Source organism: Phocoena sinus, chromosome X (assembly GCF_008692025.1).
Source record: "Phocoena sinus isolate mPhoSin1 chromosome X, mPhoSin1.pri, whole genome shotgun sequence".
NCBI classification, from domain to species: Eukaryota; Metazoa; Chordata; class Mammalia; order Artiodactyla; family Phocoenidae; genus Phocoena; species Phocoena sinus.
In genome coordinates, this window is record NC_045784.1 from 60,578,178 (window position 1) to 60,604,306 (window position 26,129).

General features: G+C 37.4%; 1 protein-coding gene across 4 annotated transcripts in view; it reads right to left on the reverse strand.

Annotated features, from left to right (window-relative positions):
* TEX11 (testis expressed 11) overlaps positions 1-26,129 on the reverse strand; it is a 385,828-nt gene that overhangs the window by 142,686 nt on the left and 217,013 nt on the right. For all 4 annotated transcript variants that reach the window (XM_032620813.1, XM_032620814.1, XM_032620810.1 and 1 more), the window contains exons 14-16: positions 23,226-23,377; positions 20,977-21,062; positions 14,669-14,806 (exon numbers count right to left, since the gene is read on the reverse strand). In XM_032620813.1, coding sequence (XP_032476704.1) covers positions 14,669-14,806; positions 20,977-21,062; positions 23,226-23,377 — 376 coding nt within the window. The remainder of the gene's footprint in view (positions 1-14,668; positions 14,807-20,976; positions 21,063-23,225; positions 23,378-26,129) is intronic.

Below are 26,129 nucleotides of genomic sequence, written 5' to 3' on the forward strand. Positions count from 1 at the left end.
GAGTACCCCATTGTGTATTACTATTAACTTACGGACTATCACCAAAACAATCCATTATCTCTCTCTTAACAAAAATTAAACTGTATTATGATTTGCAGCAAATCCCATTATATCAAGTAGTGATAAGTTGCTCCTATACTTGTAACCCAAGTTCATTTCCTCCATACTAAGTCTGTCCAAGCAAACCTATGACTTTCACAAATGAAACACTTTAAATTCTTCAAAAATAATACAATAAAATTAGGTTATTGGGCTTAAGGTGCTATAAATTCCCCAAAGGCAGAGTTGATGTCTATGAAACTACGTAGTCTAATATTGCCTCATAAAATGTACTGGAGATACTCAAGAGGTGGGATACTCTGAGGTGGGATACTCAACAGATAATGGCAATTAAAATTTACATTTATACGAATTAGAAAATAAAGAAATTAGCTAAATTTAGCACTGTTATCTCAAAATGATGTCACCAAATGCATGAACTGATGAATCTGTAACATAATCTACTAAGAGTTCAGAGGAATATATTCTCCAAATTCTTTAACCCACCCAAATTAACTTCTCACCTATGATTCAATATTTCATGTTGAAAAGAAAGGAACTGAGCTAGAGAAAGGAATAACGGGGTGATTTTTTAAATAACATAATCTCATTCAGTTCTGGGAATCAAAGGCACTCACAGATCTTGATCACTTTTAATTTCCAATTATCCACAGTAGCAAGGATAGAAATAGCATGAACAAATGGAATTCCTGTATTAGGGAACCTGATTCACAGGTATTTATGGAATCTCCATGACTATTTTTTTAATGTAATGAGTGCTTACTATGCATTAGGTTCTATGCTAGACATCAGACAAAATAAAGATAAGACATGGTCCCATCTTCAAGGAGAAAGAGATTTAATACGGAGCTAAGACAGGTATAAAGACAACTAGAATACAAGGAAGAACATAAGTACCAAGGTATAAATAGAAGTGTTACAAATTCTTAGAGGAAGACCAAGACTCAGAAATCTCCTTAGACTGTCATTAGGATCTAAGCTTTCAAAAAGGAATTTCAAAAGGTAGGGATGCACGGAAGAGGTAATTTGCAATAGAGAAGAATGGATGAGGTTACAGAGGTAGAAAAGCATAGATCATGGTTAGGAAGCAGCAGGCACTCCAGGTGGGAACAAACATAGTACATGTGTAGAGGAAATAAAAGAGGATTATTTTATTTAAAGATTATGGAGGGGGGTACCTTCAAGATGGCAGAGCAGTACGATGTGGAGATCACCCTCCTCCTCACAAATACATCAAAAATACATCGACATGTGGAACAGCTCCCACAGAACACCTACTGAATGCTGGTAGAAGACCTCAGACTTCTCAAAAGGCAAGAAAATCCCCACATACCTGGGTAGGGCAAAAGAAAAAAGAAATGACAAAGACAAAAGAATAGGGACAGGACCTGCACCTCTGGGAGGGAGCTGTGAAGGAGGAAAAGTTTCCACACACTAGGAAGCCCCTTCACTGGCGGAGATGGAGGATGGGCGGGGGGGGGGGGGAAGCTTCAGAGCCACAGAGGAGAACACAGCAACAGCGGTGCAGAGGGCAAAGCAGAGAGATTCCTGCACAGAGCATCGGTGCCGATCAGCTCTCATCAGCCTGAAAGGCTTGTCTGCTCACCCACCAGGGCTGGGTGGGGAGGGTGGGGGCTGGGAGCTAAGGCACAGGCTTTGGAAGTCAGACCCCAGGGAGAGGACTGCGGATGGCTGCGTGAACACAGCCTGAAGGGGGCTAGTGTGCCACAGCTAGCCGGGAGGGAATCTGGGAAAAACTCCAGTCCTGACTAAGGGACAAGAGACCATTGTTTTGGGGAGCACGAGGAGAAGGGATTCCTTCCTGGTCTGCACACAGAAGGAAGAGCACCACCTAAATGAGCTCCAGGGACAGGAGCGAGCTGCAGCTACCAGCTCAGACACCAGACATGGGCATGAAACGCTAACACTGCTGCTGCAGCCACCAAGAAGCCTGTGTGCAAGCACAGGTCACTATCCACACCGGCCCCCAAGAGCCTGTGCAACCCACCACTGCCAGTGTCCCATAATCCGGGGACAACTTCCCTGGGAGAACACACGGCAGGCTTCAGGCTGTTGTAATGACACGCTGGCCTCTGCTGCCACAGGCTCGCCCTGCATTCCAATTATAACTACTGTAGCCTTCCCTCCCCCACCATAAGTGAGCCAGAGCCCCTTAATCCGCTGCTTTAACCCTGTCCTGTCTGGGCGGGAAGAGAAGCCTGAGGACAAATTACATGCAGAGGTGGGGCCAATACCAAAGCTAAACTCAAGGAACTGTGTGAACAAAGAAGAAAAAGGGAAATTTCTCCATGCAGCATCGGGAACAGCAGATTAAATCCCCACAATCAACTTGAGGTACCTTGCATCTGTGGAACACCTGAAGAGACAACGAATCAACCCAAAACTGAGGCAGTAGACTTTGGGAGCAACTGTAGACTTGGGGTTTGCTGTCTGCAGCTGACGTGTTTCTGATTTTTATGTTTATGTTAGTATAGTTTTTAGCATTTCTCTTCATTGACAGATTTGTTTATTGGTTTGGTTGCTCCTTTTTTAAAAAAATTTTTTATTTTAATTATTTTATTTTATTTTAAATTATTTTTTTCTTTCTTTTTTTCCCTCACTTTTCTTCTGAGCTGTGTGGCTGACAGGGTGTTGGTACTCTGGCCTGGTGTCAGGCCTGAGCCTCTGAGGTGGGAGAGCCGAGTTCAGGACACTGGACAACCAGAGACCTACCGGGCCCACATAATATCAATGGGTGAGAGCTCTCCCAGAGATCTCCGTCTCAATGCTAAGGCCCAGCTCCACCCAGCATCGAGGAAGCTCTAGTGCTGGATGCCCCATGCCAAACAACTAGCAAGACAGGAACACAAGCCCACCCATTAGCAGACAGGCTGCTTAAAATCATACTAAGTTCACAGACAGCCCAAAACATACCACCGGATGCAGCCCTGCCCACTGGAAAGACAAGCGCTAGCCCCACCCAGCAGAACACAGGCACGAGTCCCCTCAGTAGGAAGCCTAGAGAAGCCACTGAACAAACCTTACCCACTAGAGGCAGACACCAAAAACAACAGGAACTATGAACCTTCAGCCTCCGAAAAGGAGACCCCAAACACAGTAAGTTAAACAAAATAAGATGACAGAGAAACACACAGCAGATGAAGAAGCAACGTAAAAACCCACCAGACCAAACAAATGAAGAGGAAATAGGCAGTCTACCTGAAGAAGAATTCAGAGCAATGATAGTAAAGTTGATCCAAGATCTTGGATATAGAATGGAGAAAATAAAAAATATGTTTAACAAGAACCTAAAAGAACCAAAGACCAAACAAACAGTGATGAACAACACAATAAATGAAATTTAAAATTCTCTAGAAGGAAGCAATACCAGAATAACTGAGGCAGAAGAACAGATAAGTGACCTGGAAGACAAAATAGTGGAAATACCTACCACAAGCAGAACAAAGAAAAAAGAATGAAAAGAATTGAGGACAGTCTTAGAGACTTCTGGGACAACATTAAACGTACAAACATTCGAATAATACGGGTCCCAGAAGAAGAAGAGCAAAAGAAAGGGAATGAGAAGATATTTGAAAAGATTACAGTTGAAAAACTTCCCGAACATGAGAAAGGAAATAGTCAACCAAGTTCTGGAAGTGCAGAAATCCCATACATGATAAATCCAAGGAGAAATATGCCAAGACACATATTAACCAAACTATCAAAAATTAAATACAAGGTAAAAATATTAAAAGCAGCAAGGGAAAAGCAACAAATAATATACAAAGGAATCCCCATAAGGTTAAAAGCTGATTTTTCAGCAGAAACTCTGCAAGCCAGAAGGGAGTGGCAGGACATATTTAAAGTGATGAGGGGGAAAAAACTACAACCAAGATTACTCTACCCAGCAATGATCTCATTCAGCTTTGACAGAGAAATTGAAACACTTACAGACAAAGCAAAAGTTAAGAGAATTCAGCACCACCAAACGACCTTTACAACAAATCTCAAAGGAACTTCTCTAGGCAGGAAACACAAGAGAAGGAAAAGGCCTACAAAAACAAAACCCAAAACACTAAAGAAAATGGTAACAGGAACACACATATCAATAATTACCTTAAATGTAAATGGATCAAATACTCCAACCAAAACACACAGACTGGCTGAATGGATAAAAACCAAGGCCTGTATATACGCTGTCTACAAGAGACTTACTTCAGACCTAGGGACACATGCAGACTGAAAGTGAGGGGATGGAAAAAGATATTCCATGCAAATGGAAATCAAAAGAAAGCTGGAGTAGCAATTCTCATATCAGACAAAATAGACTTTAAGATAAAGACTATTACAACAGACAAAGAAGGACACTACATAATGATCAAGGGATCGATCCAAGAAGAAGATATAACAATTGTAAATATTTATGCATCCAACATAGGAGCACCTCGATACATAAGGAAAATGCTAGAAGCCAAAAAAGGGGAAATCGACAGTAACACAATAATCGTAGGGGACATTAACACCCCACTTTCACCAATGAATAGATCATCCAAAATGAAAAAAAGCTAAGGAAACACAAACGTTAAATGACACATTAAACAAAATGGACTTAATTGATATTTATAGGACATTCCATCAAAAACAACAGAACAGACTTTCTTCTCAAATGCTCATGGAACATTCTCCAGGATAGATCACATCTTGGGTCACAAATCAAGCCTTGGTAAATTTTAAAAAACTGAAATTGTATCAAGTATCTTTTCTGACCACAAAGCAATGAAACTAGATATCAATTACAGTAAAAAAAAAAATCTGTAAAAAATACAAACACATGGAGGCTAAACATTACACTACTAAATAACCAAGAGATAACCGAAGAAACCAAAGAGGAAATCAAACAATACCTAGAAACAAATGACAATGAAAACACAACAACCCAAAACCTATGGGATGCAGCCAAAGCAGTTCTAAGAGGGAACTTTATAGCAATATAATCCTACCTCAAGAAACAAGAAACATCTCAAGTAAATAACCTAACCTTACACCTAAAGCAATTACAGAAAGAAAAAAAAAACCCCAAAGTTAGCAGAAGGAAAGAAATCATAAAGATCCGATCAGAAAGAAATGAAAAAGAAATGAAGGACACTATAGCAAAGATCAATAAAACTAAAAGCTGGTTCTCTGAGAATATAAACAAAATTGATAAATCATTAGGCAGACTCATGAAGAAAAAAGGGAGAAGACTGAAATCAATAGAATGACAAATGGAAAGGGAGAAGTAACAACTGATACTGCAGAAATACAAAGGATCATGAGAGATTACTACAAGCAAATATATGCCAATAAAATGGACAACCTGAAAGAAATGGACAAATTCTTAGAAATGCACAACCTGCCGAGACTGAACCAGGAAGAAATAGAAAATATGAACAGACCAATCACAAGCACTGAAATTGAAACTGTGATTTAAAATTTCCAGCAAACAAAAGCCCAGGACCAGATGGCTTCACAGGTGAATTCTATCAAACATTTATAGAAGAGCTAACACCTATCCTTCTCAAACTCTACAAAACATAGCAGAGGGAGGAGCACTCCCAAATTCATTCTACGAGGCCACCATAACCCTGATATCAAAACCAGACAAAGATGTCACAAAAAAAGAAATCTTCAGACCAATATCACTGATGAACATAGATGAAAATATCCTCAACAAAATACTAGGAAACAGAATCCAACAGCACATTAAAAGGATCATACACCATGATCAAGTGGGGTTTACCTGAGGAATGCAAAGATTCTTCAGTAAATAGAAATCAATGTGATACACCATATTAACAAAGTGAAGGACAAATCCATGTTAATCTCAACAGATGCAAAAAAGCTTTTGACAAAATTCAACACCCATTTATGATAAAAAAAATCTCCAGAAAGTAGGCATAGAGGGAACCTACCTCAACATAATAAAGGCAGTATATGACAAACCCACAGCCAACATTGTTCTCAGTGGTGAAAAATTGAAACCATTTCCTCTAAAATCAGGAACAAGACAAGGATGCCCACTCTCACCACTATTATTCAACACAGCTTTGGAAGTTTTAGCCACAGCAATCAGAGAAGAAAAAGAAATTAAAGGAATCCAAACCAGAAAAGAAGAAGTAAAGCTGTCACTGTTTGCAGATGACATGATACTATACATAGAGAATTCTAAAGATGCGACCAGAAAACTACTAGAGCTAATCAATGAGTTTGGTAAAGTAGCAGGATACACAATTAATGCACAGAAATCTCTTGCATTTCTATACTCTAAGGATGAAAAACCTGCAAGAGTAAATAAGGAAACACTCCCATTTGCCACTGCAATGAAAAGAATAAAATACCTAGGAACAAACCTACCTAAGGAGGTAGGTATGCCTCCTTAGGCATACCTACCTGTATGCAGAAAATTATAAGACCGATGAAAGAAATCAAAGATGATACAAACAAATGCAGAGATTATACCATGCTTCTGGATTGGAAGAATCAACATTGTGAAAATGAGTCTACTACCCAAAGTAATCTACAGATTCAATGGAATCCCTATCAAACTACCACGGGCATTTTTCACAGAACTAGAAGAAAAAATTTCACAATTTGTTGGAAACACAAAAGACCCCAAATAGCCAGAGCAATCCTGAGAAACAAAAACGGAGCTGGAGGAATCAGACTCCCAGACATCAGACTATACTACAAAGCTACAGTAATCCAGACAGTACGGTACTGGCAAAAAAACAGAAATATAGATCAACGGAACAGGATAGAAAGCCCAGGATAGGAAGCCCAGAGCCCACGCACAAACGGTCACCTTATCTTTGATACAGGTAGCAAGAATATACAATGGAGAATAGACAGCGTCTTCAGTAAGTGGTGCTGGGAAAACTGGACAGCCACTTGTAAAGAATGAAATTAGAACACTTCCTAACACCATACAAAAAATAAACACAATATGGATAAAGACCTAAATGTAAGGCCAGACACTATAAAACTCTTGAAGGAAAACAAAGGAAGAACACTCTTTGACATAAATCACAGCAAGATCCTTTTTGACTTACCTCCTACAGAAATGGAAATAAAAATAAAAATAAACAACTGTGACCTAACGAAACTTAAAAGCTTTTGCACCGCAAAGGAAACCATAAACAAGATGAAAAGACAACCCTCAGAATGGGAGAAAATATTTGCAAATGAGGCAACTGACAAAGGATTAATTTCCAAAACATACAAGCAGCTCATGTACCTCAATATCAAAAAAACAAACAACCCAATCCAAAAATGGACAGAAGACCTAAATAGACATTTCTCCAAAGAAGATATAGAGATTGTCAACAAACACATGAAAGGATGCTGAACATCACTAATCATTAGAGAAATGCAAATCAAAACTACAATGAGGTATCACCTCACACTGGTCAAAATGGCCACCATCAAAAAATCTACAAATAATAAATCCTGGAGAGGGTGTGGAGAAAAGGGAACACTCTTGCACTGCTGGTGGGAATGTGAATTGGTACAGCCACTATGAAGAACACTATGGAGGTTCCTTAAAATACTACAAATACAACTACCATATGACCCAGCAATCCCACTACTGGGCATATACCCTGAGAAAACCATAATTCAAAAAGAGTCATGTACCAAAATGTTCATTGCAGCTCTATTTACAATAGCCCGGAGATGGAAACAACCTAAGTGTCCATCATCGGATGAATGGATAAAGAAGATGTGGCACATATATACAATGGAATATTACTCAGCCCTAAAAAGAAACGAAATTGAGCTATTTGTAATGAGGTGGATGGACCTGGAGTCTGTCATACAGAGTGAAGTAAGTCAGAAAGAGAGAGACAGGTACCATATGCTAACACATATATATGGAATTTAAGAAAAAAAATGTCATGAAGAACCTAGGGGTAAGACAGGAATAAAGACACAGACCTACTAGAGAATGGACTTGACGATATGGGGAGGGGGAGGATAAGCTGTGACGAAGTGAGAGAGTGGCATGGACATATATACACTACCAAGTGTAAGACCGATAGCTAGTGGGAGGCAGCCGCATAGCACACGGAGATCAGCTCAGTGCTTTGTGACCACCTGGAGGGGTGGGATAGGGAGTGTGGGAGGGAGGGAGATGCAGGAGGGAGGAGATATGGGAACACATGTATATGTATAACTGATTCACTTTGTTATAAAGCAGAAACTAACACACCATTGTAAAGCAATTATACTCCAATAAAGATGTAAAAATAAATAAATAAACTAATGGGACCTAATGAAACTTAAAAGCTTTTGAAGAGCAACGGAAGCCATAAACAAGACAAAAGACAACCCTCAGAATGGGAGAAAATATTTGTAAATGAAGCAACTGATAAAGGATCCATCTCCAAAGTTTACATGCAGGTCATGCAGCTCAGTATCAAAAAAACAAACAACTCAATCCAAAAATGGGAAGAAGACCTATATAGACATTTCTCCAAAGAAGATATATAGATTGCCAACAAACACATGAAAGAATGGTCAACATCACTAATCATTAGATAAATGCAAATCAAAACTAGAGTTCAGTATCACCTCACAGCAGTCAGAATGGCCATCATCAAGAAGTCTACAAACAATAAATGCTGGAGAGGGTGTGGAGAAAAGGGAACACTCCTGCACTGTTGGTGCAAACGTAAATTGATACAGCCACTATGGAGAACAATATGGAGGGTCCTTGAAAAACTAAAGATAGAACCCTCATACGACCCAGGAATCCCACTACTTGTCATATACCCTGAGAAACCATAATTCAAAAAGAGTCATGTACTGCAATGTTCACTGCAGCTCTATTTACAATATCCAGGACATGAAAGCCACCTAAGTGTCCACTGACAGATGAATGGATAAAGAAGATGTGCCACATATATATAGTGGAATATTTCTCAGCCGTAAAAAGAAACGAAATTGAGTTATTTGTAGTGAGGTGGATGGACCTAAAGTCTATCATACCAAGTGAAGTAAGTCAGAAAGAGAAAACAAATATCGTATATTAACGCATATATGGAATCTAAGAAAAAAAAATGTCATGAAGAACCTAGGGCTAAGACAGGAATAAAGACACAGACCTACTAGAGAATGGACCTGAGGATATGGGGAGGGGGAAGGGTAAGCTGGGACAAAGCGAGAGAGTGGCATGGACATATATACACTACCAAATGTAAAATAGATAGCTAGTGGGAAGCAGCTGCATCGCACGGGGAGATCAGCTCAGTGCTTTGTGACCACCTAGAGGGGTGGGCTAGGGAGTTTGGGTGGGAGACGTAAGAGGGAGGGCATATGGGGATATATGCATACATATAGCTGATTCACTTTGTTATACCGCAGAAACTAACACAACATTGTAAAGCAATTATACTAGAACAGATTTTGTTTTACTTTTAAAAATAAATATTATGGAGGACCTTAAGTCTAAGAAATTTGGTCTTTATTTACAGGGTGCCACTGAAAATTATTGAGCAAGATACAATAATCAGTTAGATTATTCCAGTAGTCTTAGAGGTAATGAGGGCTTGGACTAGGGTAGTGAGGTAAAGATGGAAGAGGAGACAGCTGGCAAAAATATTGCAGAGGTAGAATTGACCAGATGTGGCACACGACTGAATATAGGGGGAGAAGAAGGAATCCATGAATCTAAGATTTCAGTCTTAGATAGCTGTATATACCCAAAGACAGTAGAAAAGTGGATGTGGGCTATGAGAAACATCAGGGTTAGAGATATAGATTTGCATATGGAGAGCTGAACCTAAGAAAACAGTTGATGAATTTCTGAGGGGATAGTGTACAACAGAAAGAAAAGAAGGGAGCAGAGAATAAACTCAACAAATGTTTACTGAAAACTTACCATGTACCAAGCATGTTCATGAGTGTTGAGGATAAAATGGAGAATGAGATAAACAGTACCTGCCCTCATCCAACATTTATCTGGGAAAAGAGACTACCAATAACATAAATAAAAAAGGAACAGTCAGAGCAATAGGATTAAGAGAGTATGTCATAAACAGAAAACAAATTAACAATTACCAAAGAGGAAGGGAGGTGGGGGAGGGATAAATTAAGAGTCTGAGATTAGCAGATACAAACTACTATACATAGAACAGATAAAACAACAAGGTCCTACTGTACAACACAGAGAACTATATTCAATATCTTGTAATAAACCATAATGGGAAAGAATATGATAAAGATATATACAGATATATCTGAATCACTTTGCTGTACACCAGAAACTAACAACACAACACTGTAAATCATCTATACTTCAATAAAAAAAAGCGAGTATGTCATTAGAAGCCAAAGAGAAAGATTCTGGAAGGAAAAAGTAGTATTATATTCTCTCGTGCTAGAGAGACCAGAGGACAAAATGGACTGAGGGAAAAAAATCATTAGACTTTATCATTAAAAGGTCACTAGCGGGGCTTCCCTGGTGGTACAGTGGTCAAGAATCCACCTGCCAATGCAGGGGACACGGGTTCGAGCCCTAGTCCAGGAAGATCCCACATGCCGTGGAGCAACTAAGCCCGAGCGCCACAACTACTGACCCTGCGCTCTAGAGCCCGTTAGCCACAACTACTGAAGCACACATGCCTAGAGCCCATGCTCCACAACAAGAGAAGCCACCGCAATGAGAAGCCCGCGCACCGCAATGAAGAGTAGCCCCTGCTCGCCGAAACTAGAGAAAGCCGGTGCCCAGCAACAAAGACCCAATGCAGCCAAAAATAAATACATTTATAAAAAAAAAAAAGGTCACTAGTGATATTCAAAAGAGCAGTTTATAGAATCAGATGCAAAAATCATGAAAAGGGAAGTAGGTGGTGAGGCCAAAAACCTTAGAGTCATTCTTGTCTCTTTTTTGCTCTCTTATCCTACATCTGGTTTGTCAGAGAATTCTGTCAGCTTTATTTTCATATACTATACAGAATCTGACCACTTCTCACCATCCATACTTCCTTCATCCTGGTTCATGCCACCATCATCTCTTGCCTAGATTATTTCAGTGGCCTCCTAACTGGTCTCCCTGCTTCCACCCTTGCATCCAGCTCAGTCTATTCAACACAGTGGCCGAGTGATTTTATTAAAATGCAAGTCAGATCTTGACACTCTTGTGCCCCCAAACCCTCCCACTGGCTCCCCATCTCACTTAGACTTAATGGCACAAATCTTTACAATGAACTACAATGTGTTTCTTACATGATCTGTTTCCCCACTACTTCCTTGATCACATTTCCTGTTTTCCCTAATATTCCCTCTGCTCCAGCCACACTAGTCTCTTTGCTGTTCCTCAAACACCACATATATGCTCCTACCCCACACACCAGAGCCTTTGCATTTGCTGCTCCCTCTGTCTGGAATGCTCTTTTTAAAGGTATCCTCATAGCTATATCCCTCACTTCCTCAGGTCTCTACTAAAAAACTACCTTCTCACTGAGGCACCCTCTGGCCACCTTGCCTAGAATTCCAACCCTTCATTCCTCCTCTAAAACATTTAATAGTACCCTTTCCTACTTAGTTTTCTCTTTAGCACTTATCACTATCTAATATAACAGGGTCAGAAAACTATGGCCTTTGGGCTCCATCCTGCCTACCATCTATGAAGCTAAGTTTTACTTTTTTAAAAGGCTAAAAAAAATCAAAAAAAGAATACTTTATGACACAAAAAATTATATGAAATTCAAATTTCAGTGTTCCTAAATATAAAGTTTTGTTGGAACAAAGCCATGCCAATTTGTTTACATATGGTCTACGCCTACTTTCATGGTACAACAGCAGAGTTGAGTAGCTGCAAGAGAGACTGTATGGCCTAGAAAACCTAAAATATTTACTATGTGGTTCTGTATAGAAAATTTACTGACCTCTCTATTATACCATAATATTTATCTTTTCATTGTCTGTGTCTCCTAAACTCTGTGGGGGTAGGGGGTTTTGTCTATTTGCCTAGGACAGTATTTAACATATAGTAGACAGTTAATAAATATTTTTTGAATGAATACTAAAAAAAATATAGGCAGCAATTTTAGGTTATAAAGTTTGGTGATGAAAGGAAGGACAAACTATAATTTGGGGAGGATGACAAGGTTGAAGAAAGGTTTTTGAATAAAGAAGGCCTAAAAATAATTGTAGTGACAGGGGAAAGAAACAGTAGAGAGAGAAAGATAAAAGAGTTAGGGTTGAAATTTGTAGGGAAGGTCCCCTGAGAAAGTAACTTCTTTCTCAGAGATAAGGGAGAAGAAAGAATGGATAAAGAGAGAAGGTGATGAAGTTCATGTCAGTGGCTACAAGCCCAGGAAATTAGAAGATAAGGTTTTCCGCTAAAAGGAAGGATAAGGCATAGGGGCTTAGGGATAAAAAAAATGTTTTGGAATCACCAAGGATTGGTGAGGAGTATGACAGAAAGTCAACAAGAGTCAGTTTTACTTAGTGCCTATATGAAAATTATGAAATTTCAGCAGATGCAATAAATATGGTTTCACAAAATTTCTGAACAGTACTCAAGAAGATCAAGGGAAGGAGTGAAAAAAGCAGACAATAAAAATTAACAAGACTAGGTGGCAATAGCAAAATAGTAAAATATGATGAACTGTGTAACTGTTTCACCTTTCTTCATCTGTCTTAGTGCACAGTAGAGTATTCCTTACATATGGAGGTATCAAATCAATTTTTGCTAAGTTTAAGACAGGAAGGATGAAATGGAGAAATATACTAACAGTAATCAACAAGGCAATCTGGCCTTAAATGACATAATCACAAACTGAGTATACATATTAGGACCTGCCTGGTTTCCTGCTCTCTTCTTCTTCCCCTCCTTACTACTAATACCATTTGAACTCCCAATTATAGGTTCAGTCCTACACTAGGCTCTAGGACCAAACTTGACATTAGTTAGAGGAAATTTAAGAAGCAGTGCTTCAAGTCTTAGAAGACTGTATCATCTATTCACTTTGTATTCTTTTTCCGGTAACTGCATCCCAGTCTGGCTCCCTATGCCTGAACTCCACTCCTAAAAAGAGCCTCATGTTCCTTTCACTTTAGGTCTGGAGCTCGACCTTGCTCTTTCTAGTCTATCTACACATACCCCCAGTGATGCAAAGATTTGAGTCCTGCATCTGAGTCCAAATCTCTATGATTGAAGACCTGTTCCCTGCTGATATGCTTATGTGATGCCAACTACCTATGTGCCTAACTTATGGAATCTTTCCAACACTTAAATTTCCCCCATTGCCATAATCTGATCTGCCCATTAGGATACCCTGATGCCAGCTGCTTGGCTGAGTCAAAGGCAACTTGTTCATCTCTGTAACTTCAGAAACCATCACAGTATCTCATACTATGTTCTTTCTATCTTGACTAGGTGATTAGATATCCTTCCTTGGCCTGCAGATGTATCCATCGCCCCAGTTGGCATGTCTAGCTCCAGGTCCAGGTCCTTCCCAATCTGCCAGGTTAATATAAATCATAGAGTTACAAAAGCCTTGTGATTACCTTCTTTACAGGTCTTTAAGTAAGCAGTAGGAAACTACCTTTCTGAAATAGGTAACAGTATTCTGAGCAGAAATATAATGAATTAAGTAACAAAATCTATGTGACATCTTCTTTTCAGGTCTTTAAGTAAACAGTAGTCAACCATCTTTCTGAAACACTTAAATGCTAGGCTGTGTAGAAATACAATGAATTAAGTAACCTTTAAACTTCTCTTTCAGGACCGTGAATTTATAACAAACTAAATGGTAAATATTCTTTTGAAAGAAAATCTGAAGTATTTATTAAGGTAAACAACCCTTCAAAGTAAACAAATCTTCAAGGAAAATGTCTAAAATTACAACCCTTAATCACATATTTCCCCCTAAATTTGTTATTAAAACTTAAAAAGCAACAAAAACCTTCATATTTTACCTGGATCCATACTTGTACTTCTTGTTTTTTCTCTTACCACAAGACAATACGCCCCACCCCATTATGTGCATACTATATGATAACCAAAGGAAGAAATGTCCCAAATGCTTTGGGGAGTATGAATGGCTCTATCCTCAAGCAAGTTTTATCCCTTTTACCTTCTAGAATTTTGTTCTGATAAGAAATCAAATGCTGAACATTTTTTTAGATTGGTTGGAAGGCAAAAGATAACCCAGAAAGTAAAAGAACGAATTTCATCCAAGTGTTTGCTCTCACTGAATGCTTGACCCAAAAAAATGTGTAACTTAAAATTTATTCTGCCTCAAAGGACAATACTGCAGATGGTTAGCAGCAGATAAGTTTGTTCATGAATTGCAATGATACATTACCTTTCAGAACAGGGTGTTAAAAATAAACAGTAAGTAATGGAATTAAGAGTCTCCAAATTTTCTCTCGTTTTGGGAAGTTCCATTCATTAACGTTTATAGTGTGCAAGTCAGGAAAATATCAATTTGACTTTGCTCTGTATGAAGTAACTCTCAGACATCCTAACCTAATAGCCAAGAAGTCACACCACTACAACCATCTCTCTGCCATTGCACATAAAAACATTTGCTGCCTTTGAAAAACAAATAAATCAAAAGACCTTATCAAATTGTTCCAAATGCAGGTAACAAGCAGCCATGTTCCTCTGTAGCCTGGCAAAGTCCAGGTACGTTTGATCACATGCATAAAGTCTCAGAGAACAGCAGTACCAGTGTAGGGCATCAGCATAATCTTCTACCTAAAGTTTAAAAAGAAATAACAAAATCACACAGATATTTCTGTATTTGACCCTAATTGTTCCAAGTCACCTTTAGAAACAAAAAAATGGCACTGTTTACATTTTTAGGCAACCAAAACACAACATCCTCTTCAGTTGAATGCTGAATGCATTTTACTATCAGCCTTGATCAATATAAAGTTATAGATATTCTCTCTTCTTCCCTCACATTAGAGGTTTCACGGAAACCAACAAAATTAAAAGGCAACCTATGAAATCAGAGAAAATATTTGCAGTATTTTGGGGGGGTAATATCCAAAATATATAAGAAAATACTACAACTCAGTAGCTAAAAACAAGAACAAAAACAAAACCCAATTAAAAATGGGCAAAGGATCTGGACAGACTTTTCCAAAGAAGACATACAAATGGCCAACAGGTACATGATAAGGTGCTCAACATCACTTATCATCAGGAAAATGCAAATCAAAACCACAATGAGGTATCACTTCACATCTGCTACAATGGCTAACATCAGAAAGACAAGAGATAACAAATGGTAGTGAGGATGTACAGAAAAGGGAAACCTTGCACACTGCTGGTGGGAATGTAAACTGGTATAGCCACTATGGAAAACAGTTGGAGGTTTCCTAAGAAATTAAAAATAGAACTACCATACAATCCAGTAATCCCACTTCTGTGTGGGATACCCAAAGAAAATGAAATCATTATCTCAAAGAGATAATTGTACTGCCATGTCCACTGCAGCAAGCCAAGGTATGGAAACAACCTAAGTTGTTGTTTACTGATGAATGTGGGTAAAGAAAGTACAGTATATGTATACAATGGAATATTAGCCTTAAAAAAGAACAAAATCCTGCCATTTGTGACAACATGGATGAATTTGGAGGACATTATGCTAAATGATATAAGCCAGAAAGAGAAAGACAAACACTGCATGTTATCATTTATATGTAGAATCTGAAGTAAAGAAAAAAAAGTCAAACTCATAGAAACACAGAGTAGAATGGTGTTTTCCAGGGGTTTGAGGGTGGGGGAAATGGAGAATGGTTGGTAAAAGGGTACAAACTTTCAGTTATAAGATGAAAAAGGTCCGAAGATCTAATATATACATTAGATATATGGTGACTATAGTTGGTAATACTGGATTGTATAACTGAATTTTGCTAAGAGAGCAGAACTTAAATGTTCTCACCAAAAAGAAAAAAGGTAAATATGTGAGGTGATGGACGTGTTAAATAAGTCATTAGACCCCTTTCACAATGTATATGTATATCAAATTAAATCATCACATTGTACACTTTAATCATAATTTTGTCAATTATACTTCAATAAAGCCAAAAAAAATGAAATTTCACATATGGGATGAAGAGTTGGAGAGGGTGGTGAGCCACCCTAGAAAACTCAGAATACGATTTAAAAGTTATTAAAACAACAATGATAAAAATGTTAAAAGAGAACACCCATAATTTACCATTCGAATACAGATATTTTCATTTTTCCACATTCCATTTTAATTTTACCCTTTTGTATTTTTATATAGTTGTAATCACACCTTATATTACAATTTCATTTTCTATTCTTTCCATTTAACTTCATTTTGTAAATATTAATCTATGTTGCTACATAGGATAAGAAAATGTAAGATATTTTAGTAAATTTCCAGGTTTTTCACTATTTTAATTAAATGCTATGGTTTTTTTTGTTTGTTTTTTTGTGTGTGTGTGGTTTGTTTTTTTTTTGCAGTACGCAGGCCTCTCACTGTTGTGGCCTCTCCCATTGCAGAGCACAGGCTCCGGACGCGCAGGCTCAGCAGCCATGGCTCGCAGGCCCAGCCACTCCGCGGCATGTGGGATCTTCCTGGACCGGGGTACGAACCTGTGTCCCCTGCATCGGCAGGCGGACTCTCAACCACTGTGCCCCCAGGGAAGCCCTAAATGCTATGTTTTTGTACAAAAATATTTTCTTACTTTTGAGGCACTTTAAAGTAAGAAGCTATTACAAAAAATCTAATAGAAATGACCTGGATAACTTTTTTTAAGATAAGAAAATTAAGATTGCTCATGCACACCAAGGTAACGAAGATGAGTCCCCTGTACCCTACCAAGAAACTTCACATTTTTCAATGAAAGACAGGAGTCATTAGTACCTAAAAGGAATAAAACTCACTCCCTACTAGAAACAACTGTGCTGAGGAGGTATAACACTGCCTTTGACTATTTAGAATTAAGATTACATTCTTCTACAGTTTTGGAAGTGGGAGTTAAAAAAATTATCCTGCAAGACTGGAAAATGAGAGAAAAAAAGATTCAATATGAGAAGGGAATTCTGAAATAATTTTTTACTTGCTCAGTAAAGAAACAGAGATCCTCTAAAAGAAAATAAGAACATCATTCTATTTTGCAGCACCTTAATGTATAAAACAAGATGTTTTGATATATGTATACACTGTGAAATGACGACCACAATTAACATATCCATCCTTCTGCAATGTCTAATCTGATGTTAATACTATGCAGTATATTTTTGATCCTAGACATACTTTTCATCTCTGGAAGTTTGATTTGGGTCTTTTATATCTTCCATGTCTCTACCTAACTTTTTGAATATATAGAATACAATTATAAGAGCTATTTTAATGTCCTCTGCTAATATTAACTTCTATGTTAGTTTCAATTGTTGCTTCTTTTCTTCATTATAGGTTGTATTTTCCCGCCTGTTTTTATGCTTGGTAATTTATTTATTTATTTATTTATTTTGCAGTATGCGGGCCTCTCACTGTTGTAGCCTCTCCCATTGCGGAGCACAGGCTCCGGACACACAGGCTCAGCGGCCATGGCTCATGGGCCCAGCCGCTCCACAGCATGTGGGATCTTCCCAGACAGGGGCATGAACCCGTGTCCCCTGCATCGGTAGGTGGACTCTCAACCACTGTGCCACCAGGGAAGCCCGGTAATTTATTATCAGATGCCAGACGTTATAAACTTTACCTTGTCGGGTGCTGGATAGTTCTGCATTCTGGTAAATATCCTTGACCTCTACTCTGGCAAGCACTTAAATTCCTTGGGACCAATTTGATCCTTTCAGGTCATACTTTTATGATTTTTCAGGTTGGTCTGGAACAGTGCTCAGTTTAGGACTAATTACTCCCCACTACCAAAACAAGACCTTTCTGAATTCTCTACCCAATGCCCCATAAATTAGAAGTTTTCCAGTCTGGCTGGTATGAACAGGTTCTATTCCCAGACCTGTGTGAGTGCCAGGCACTGTTCTAATACTTTTAGATGGTGACTCATCTGGCTTTAGGTATTTTCATCCCATATTATCTTGATCAGCACTCCACTAAACACATGAGAAGGATTCTCTGATTGTGGAGTTCTCCTTCTTGCTCTGTTCTCCTCTCTGATACTCTGTCCTATGAATTCTAGCTACCTCAGTCTTCCCAGACTCTCAGCTCCAACTCCTCAAATTAGGAAGCCTGCTAGGATCCACTTCAGTTTCTTTCCTTTTTTTTTTTTTTTTTTAACATCTTTGAGTATAGTTGCTTTACAATGGTTAGTTTCTGCTGTATAACAAAGTGAATCAGCTATATGTATACATATATCCCCATATCCCCTCCCTCTTGCGCCTCCCTCCCACCCTCCCTATCCCACCCCTCTAGGTCATCTCACAAAGCACCCAGCTGACCTCCCTGTGCTATGTGGTTGCTTCCCACTAGCTATCTATTTTACATTTGGTCATGTATATATGTCCATGCCACTCTCTCGCTTCGTCCCAGCTTACCCTTCCCCCTTCCCATGTCCTCAAGTCCATTCTCTACATCTGTGTCTTTATTCCTCTCCTGCCCCTAGGTTCATCAGAACCTTTTTTTTTTTAAGATTCCATATATATGTGTTAGCATATGGTATTTGTTTTTCTCTTTGACTTACATCACTCTGTATGACAGACTCCAGGTCCATCCACCTCACTACAAATAACTCAACTTTCTTTTTATGGCTGAGTAATATTACATTGTATATATGAGCCATATCTTCTTTATCCATGCATCTGTCAATGGACACTTAGGTTGTTTCCATGTCCTGGCTATTGTAAATAGACCTGCAACGAACATTGTGGTACATGACTCTTTTTGAATTATGGTTTTCTCAGCGTATATGCCCTCGAGTGGGATTGCTGGGTCAAATGGTAGTTCTATTTTTAGTTTAAGCAACATCCATACGGTTCTCCATAGTGGCTGTATCAATTTACATTCCCACCAACAGTGCCAAGAGGGTTCCCTTTTCTCCACACCCTCTCCAACATTTATTGTTTGTAGATTTTTTGATGATGGCCATTCTGACTGGTGTGAGGTGATACCTCATTGTAGCTTCCATTGGCATTTCTCTAATGATTAGTGATGTTGAGCATCCTTTCATGTATTTGTTGGCAATCTGTACATCTTCTTTGGAGAAATGTCTGTTTAGGTCTTCTGCCCCTTTTTGGATTGGGCTGTTTGTGTTTTTGATATTGAGGTGCATGAGCTGCTTGTATATTTTGGAGATTAATCCTTTGTCAGTTGCTTCGTTTGCAAATATTTTCTCCCATTCTAAGGGTTGTCTTTTCATCTTGTTTATGCTTTCCTTTGCTATGCAAAAGCTTCTAAGTTTCATTAGGTCCTATTTGTTTATTTTTATTTTTATTTCCATTTCTCTAGGAGGTGGGTCAAAAATGATCTTACTGTGATTTATGTCATAGTCCACTTCAGTTTCTATTCCTATGCTACAGCCTGGAAACTCAAGGTAGTAAGCTGAACAACTGCAGTACTCACCTTGTTTATTTCCTATCTACCAGATATCACTCTCCATTGCCTAATGTCCAGTGTCTTGAAAACCATTTTTTCATGTATTTTGTCTTGTTTTTTTGGAGGTAGGGAGAGGAAGCAATGTGTTATTCAGGCAAGGACATCAACCAGGTCTCTTACATTTTGGTTGGAAGTGGAAATCCACTAAAACAGTACGTCCTTTCTTACGTACACAGACAAATGCATATGGATTAGAAGGCAATATATAAAATTTTAAGAGTGATTGGATTAAGAATAACTATTCTCTTTAAAAAACTTATCTGTGGTTTCAAATTTTCTACAGTAAACCTGGACTGTTTTGTATAAAGAAAAAAATATTACTACATTTTTTTGTATTTTTATTACACCACAATGTTTTTAAAAGATTTTTTTTAAGAGCAGTTTTGGGATCACAGCAAAAGTGAGAGGAATGTACAGATATATGCTAGATACCTCCTGACCCAACACATGTACAGCCTCCCCCATCAGCAACATCCTCTACCAAAATGGTGTATTTGTTACAACTGATGAACTTCCATTAGGGTTCACTCTTGGTGTTGTACATTCTATGGATTTAGACAAATGGATAATGACATGCGTCCATCATTATAGTATCATTCAAAGTATTTTCACTGCCCTAAAAATCCTCTGTGCTCCATACCTCAATTTTTAAAGGAAATAAAACCCTCTGACTTTCTTGCTCCTCATGTTAAAATAAATTATACTTTCCTATATCTTAATATCAGTGATGTCATTTCCCTACACTGTAAACTCCCAATGGGGATGAATCACATCTTAGTATCTTTATTTTTAGTTTATTTTAAAAAAAATAAATGTCACTTTATTTATTTTTGGCTGCGGTGAGTCTTTGTTGCTGCATGTGGGCTTTCTCTAGTTGCGGCTAGTGGGGGCTATTCTTCATTGTGGTGTGCGGGCTTCTCATTGTGGTGGCTTCTCTTGTTGCAGAGCACGGGCTCTAGGCACGTGGGCTCAGCAGTTGTGGCTTGTGGGCTCTAGAGTGCAGGCTCAGTAGTTGAGGAGCATGGGCTTAGTTGCTTCCGCGGCACGTGGGATCTTCCTGGACCAGGGATCAAACCCATGTCCCCTCCATTGGCAGGCGGATTCTTAACCACTGCGCCATCAGGGAAGTCCACATCTTAGTATTTTTAAATAAATTCTTGTCCAATGCACATTAAAATTCTACATTATAAATATTTAATAAATAGACAGTACCTAAGCAGAAAGAGATTATTAAAGTACTTGATGCTCTATGATTTTTATAGTGAATACATTGTTTTATTTGTTGGGGTGAAGAAAGAATATAAAGAATGAAAATAGATTATTCCCAAACCTGAAAACTTTGGGCAGCTTTTTTCCATAGAATGTTGTGTAAACAGCCTACTAATTCTGTTGTCAGTTGTCTTCCTGTTTGGTGACCTGAAAAAAAAAAAAAACCAAGTTCTAAAAACAAGAATCAAGATCGATTACATTAAATAAAGAGCACTAACTGTGCTCTTCAGAACCTATAATCTTTAAGTAATGGCAAACACAATCACATTCAGACAGGTTTTCATCATCAATTTTAGATTTACTAGCAAAATTGATTATGCAATACAATCAGAGTTTGCTAGAATCACTGTAATTCGCCCATCGTAATAGTTTTCCAGCCTAGTCTCTTTTTAACGTATTTTCTAAGTTCCAAATTTGATCATCATCTGGTGCCTTAATGTTATTATCAATAAACAGACAGCAATGCTAGAAATCATTAATAAGAAGTGTTTATACTATTACGTACTAACTAGATCAGATCAAGTTCCCAAGAAAGGCCTATTATACCTTAAAGCCTTTGTAAAATACTTTAAGACCACGTTTACACATAAACTCTATTACTTTAAATTGTAACTCATGTCTGATTGTTTCTGGTCTAGACATTTACATTATCACACACTAAGGTAAAGTTTAAGCTATAATAGAATTCTATATCCCTTTCACTCCCACCCCTTTGGCACTATCGATTTCCATGGAAGTCTTGATTAGAAAACTGAGAGTCTCTGACCCCTCAGCAGACATAGTCTGTTCCATGACTTAGTTAAAAATACTTACATGAGAGTAAAAAGCCACATAAAGCTTGTGTGTTAAAATATTATCATACTTTGAAAGTGTAAGTGTATAATTAGATATAACAACATAACTTAGGTTAACTTTAATCTTAGAAAATTAGTTATTCTGGATAGCAAAGTTTTCTAGTTACCTGGCAGTTTACTGTCATTAAACATAAAATAATTTTTTATTTTAAAAAGTCTAAATCATTTAAAGTTCTTAATTTTTCTAAAAATTATATTTTATGAATTATGTTTTTCTAAACATACATTCTAGTTTTCTGAGGCACAATTTAACTTTTGCTTGACTATTCAAGGTCAACGCTAACAACTATTGTATTTTACTGTACTGATAGTATATCATAAAGATGCCTTCAGTAATTATTATGTAGTACAGATTATTATACTTTTTAAAATACTTGAAATTGTTTTATACAATTTATAAGGTTTTTCCCTCCCTTGTGATTGGGTTATCTGTATATTTCCCTGTAGGTCCTTTCTCCCTTTATAATATGCTACCATTAAAATGCTGAGGGTTGGAAAACCAGATAACCAAGCTTAACAACACTGGGTCTAAAAATAACTGGATTCTTAGTGAGGATATGGAGGAAGGGTGTCATCAGTAAAATACAGTTCATAGAATCTAGAGTTCAAAAGACTCTTAGAGATTATCTAGTCAAAAGATTTCCTTTAAAAAAATCAATGACTTTGTTTTTATAAAAACATGATACATACTTATAAAAATTCAAGCAATCTGGTAAAAAACAAAGAAAGCAATAAATCACCTAAACTGCCACCACTCAGAATAAATTCCAGTGTTAACATTAGTGACTATCATTCCAGTTATATCTCTATATATGTATAGAGTAGGAAAGACAGATCAGGGCAAGAATTTTCTAATAAAGGGATCATACTCTCTGTGTTCTTCAGGGTATAGGGTTCTACAGAGAGATGGGGGATTAATGGAATGCTGAGATCTGGCTCTACATCTCTGCTTTAACCACAGCAACTCTAGTCTATTTTATTGGGGGCAGGGTTCATATACAAATGCATCACAAAAGGATGCTGCTGCTGCTGCTGCTGCTAAAAAGAAGTTAAAAAGTAGGAATGTAGTTCACAACCTTCATTTTATAGTTGGAAAAAGATCCAGAGATATTACTGACTTGCCTGAAGGTACACCGCTAATTTGAGATCAAACTGAAACATGAAATTAGGCTTATAATCTCACAATTTTCCATTACACATGAGGTTTAAGCTCAGAGGTTTGTCTGTTTTTGTTGATGTTTTGTTATCTTTGTTTAGCTTTCATTCTAGCTTGCCAAATATGTGGAATCTGGATAGGTGAGTTGTTATCGTCAAAGGGTATTAAGGAGAAAAAAAAAGGAAGTGAGAGAAAGGAAAAAATCTGTTGACCTGAGGATTTTGCTACTGTTCTGACCTCCATCTTAGAACTACATGCATATTAACACCTTTCTAAAACACCTGCAGAAATCCTACTGACCTATAATGATTTCTTCAATCTTCTCCGTGGCAAGCAATTCTTCCTTCCTTTGTAAAAGCACTTCAACATGGAACAGTAGAGCTTTACCAATATTTTCTGATGACTTAAAATGTTCACAGATAATCTTCAGGAAATAAGACCCAAGAGATTCTCTGTTCAATGAGACACAATTTTAAGTGGTGTGAATAAAATAACATTTTTAATTAACAAGGTGAAAGTTTGTTTGAGTATGAGCAAAACAGACAAGATAAAACTATATCTGAGCTTAGTTAATAGCATTAAATGTCTAAATAAGCCTATTGGTTAACAATAAATAAGTTAATTCAATTTGTTTAATTTATCAAGCCACGAACATTTTCTTTTTATGAACACATAGAGTCAGATAATCATTTCTCTACTAATATCTAATTGGTTCTTTTTTCTCCAAAACTTATGTCAGTTTATAAATATTGGAACATGAGATCCATAAAGTGAAGATACATAAACTGACATTACAAATTTATCAGTCCCTGTTCATGAGAACTTTTATACTTTCTTAGCAACTTTCAAATACACCATACAGCACTGTTTACTATAGTCAACATATACATTATATCCCCAGTATTTATTTATCTTATAACTGGAAGTTTTACCTTTTGACCACCATCTCAAGTCATTATGCTGTATAGCTTAAACTTATACAGTGCTGAATGTCAATTATATCTCAATAAAACTGAAAGAAGAAAAAGAAATTTACCAATTCCCTCTGCCAACAATTCCTTTAAAACTGTATTTATGCTTATTACACAAATAATATACCAGTAGATAATGATTATTTTAAATGCAAACAACTCATGGATTGGAAGACTTAATATTGTTAAGATGGCAATACTCCCAAAGTGATCTACAGATGTAATGCAATCCCTATGAAAATCCCACTGACATTTTTTGCAGAAATGAAAAACTCCATCCTAAAAATAAAACAGAATATCAAGGTACCCAGAAGAGCCAAAACAATCCTGAAACAGAAGAACAAAGCTGGAGGACTCATACTTCATGACATCAAAATTTACTACAAAGATACAGTAATCAAAACAATGTGGTACTGGCATAAAGACACAAATACACCAATGGAATAGAAGAGAGTCTAGAAATAAATTCTCACATATATGGTCAAATGATTTTCGACAAAGGTGCCAAAAGCATTCCATGGAGGAAAAAAAACCGTCTTGTCAATAAACGGTACAGGGACAACTGGATATCCATAAGCAAAAGAATGAAATTGGACTTTTACCTTACACCACATACAAAAATGAACTCCAAACGGATCAAAGACCTAAATGGAAGAGCTAAAATATAAAACTTTTAGAAGAAAATATAAGGGAAAAATCTTTACAACACTGGATTTGGCAATGATTTCTTTGATATGACACCAAAAGCACAAGTAACAAAAGTAAAAATAAACTGGACTACATCAAAATTTTAAAATTTTGTGTATCAAAGAACACAATCAACAGAGTTGAAAAGGCAACCTATGAAATGGGAGAAAATATTTGCAAATCATACGTCTGATACAGAGTTAATATCCAGATATATAAGGAACCCCTAAAACTCAACAATGAAAAATCAACTGACTTAAAAATGGGCAAAGGGCTTGAATAGACATTTTTCCAAAGAAGATTATACAACTGGCAAAAATCACATGAAATACTTGACATCACTAATCATTAGGGAAATGCACATCAAAGCCACAATGAGATACACCTCACACCCATTAGGATGGCTACTGTCACAAAAACAAAAAATAACAAGTGTTGGCAAGAATGTGGGAATACTGGAAACCTGTGCACTGTTGCTGGGAATGTAAAATGGTGCAACTACTATGGAAAACAGTATGGTGATTCCTTTAAAAAATTAAAAACAGAATTTCCATATGATCTACTAATTCTACTTCTGGGTATAAACCCAAAATAACTGAACGCAGGGTCTCAAAGAAATATTTTTACACCCACTTGCATAGCAGTATTATTCACGATAGCCAAAAGGTGCAAGTAATACAAGTCTCCATCGATGGATGAATGGATTTTAAACAATGCAGTATATACACACAGTGGAATGTTATTCAGCCTTTCAAAAGGAGGAAATTCTGACACATGCTACAACACTGATGAACCTTGAGGACACTATGCTAAATGAAATAGTAACAAAAGGAAAAACAGTGTATGATCTCACTAATATGAGGTACTTACAGTAGTCAAATTAATAGAGATGGCAAGTAGAACGGTGTATGCCAGGGACTGGGAAAGGGGAGAATAGGGACTTGCTGCTTAATGGGTGCAAAGTTTTAAATGTGCAAGACGAAAAGAGCTCTGGAGTTTGGTTAACATACTTAACACTATGAATGTTAATTGTAACAAACTTAACAATGTGAATGTACTTAACACTGATGAACTGTACACTTAAAAATAGTTAACATGGTATGTTTTATGCTTTGTGTATTTTACCACAATTTAAAACTTCAAAAAAATTTTAATTAAAAAATGAAAATATCATAAATCGGTGTTGAGCTTTTCTGCATCTACTGAAATGATCATATGGTTTTTATTCTTCAATTTGTTAATGTGGTGTATCACATTGATTGATTTGCATATACTGACGAATCCTTGCATCCCTATCCCACTTGATCAAGGTGTATGATCCTTTTAATGTGTTGTTGGATTCAGTGTGCTAGTATTTTGTTGAGGACTTTAGCATCTCTATTCATCAGTGATACTGGCCTGTAATTTCCTTTTTTGGGGATATCTTTGTCTCATTTTGGTATCAGGGTGATGGTGGCCTCATAAAATGAGCTTGGGAGTGTTCCTTCCTCTGCAAATTTTTGCAAGAGTTTCAGAAGAGTAGGTGTTAACTCTTCTATAAATGTCT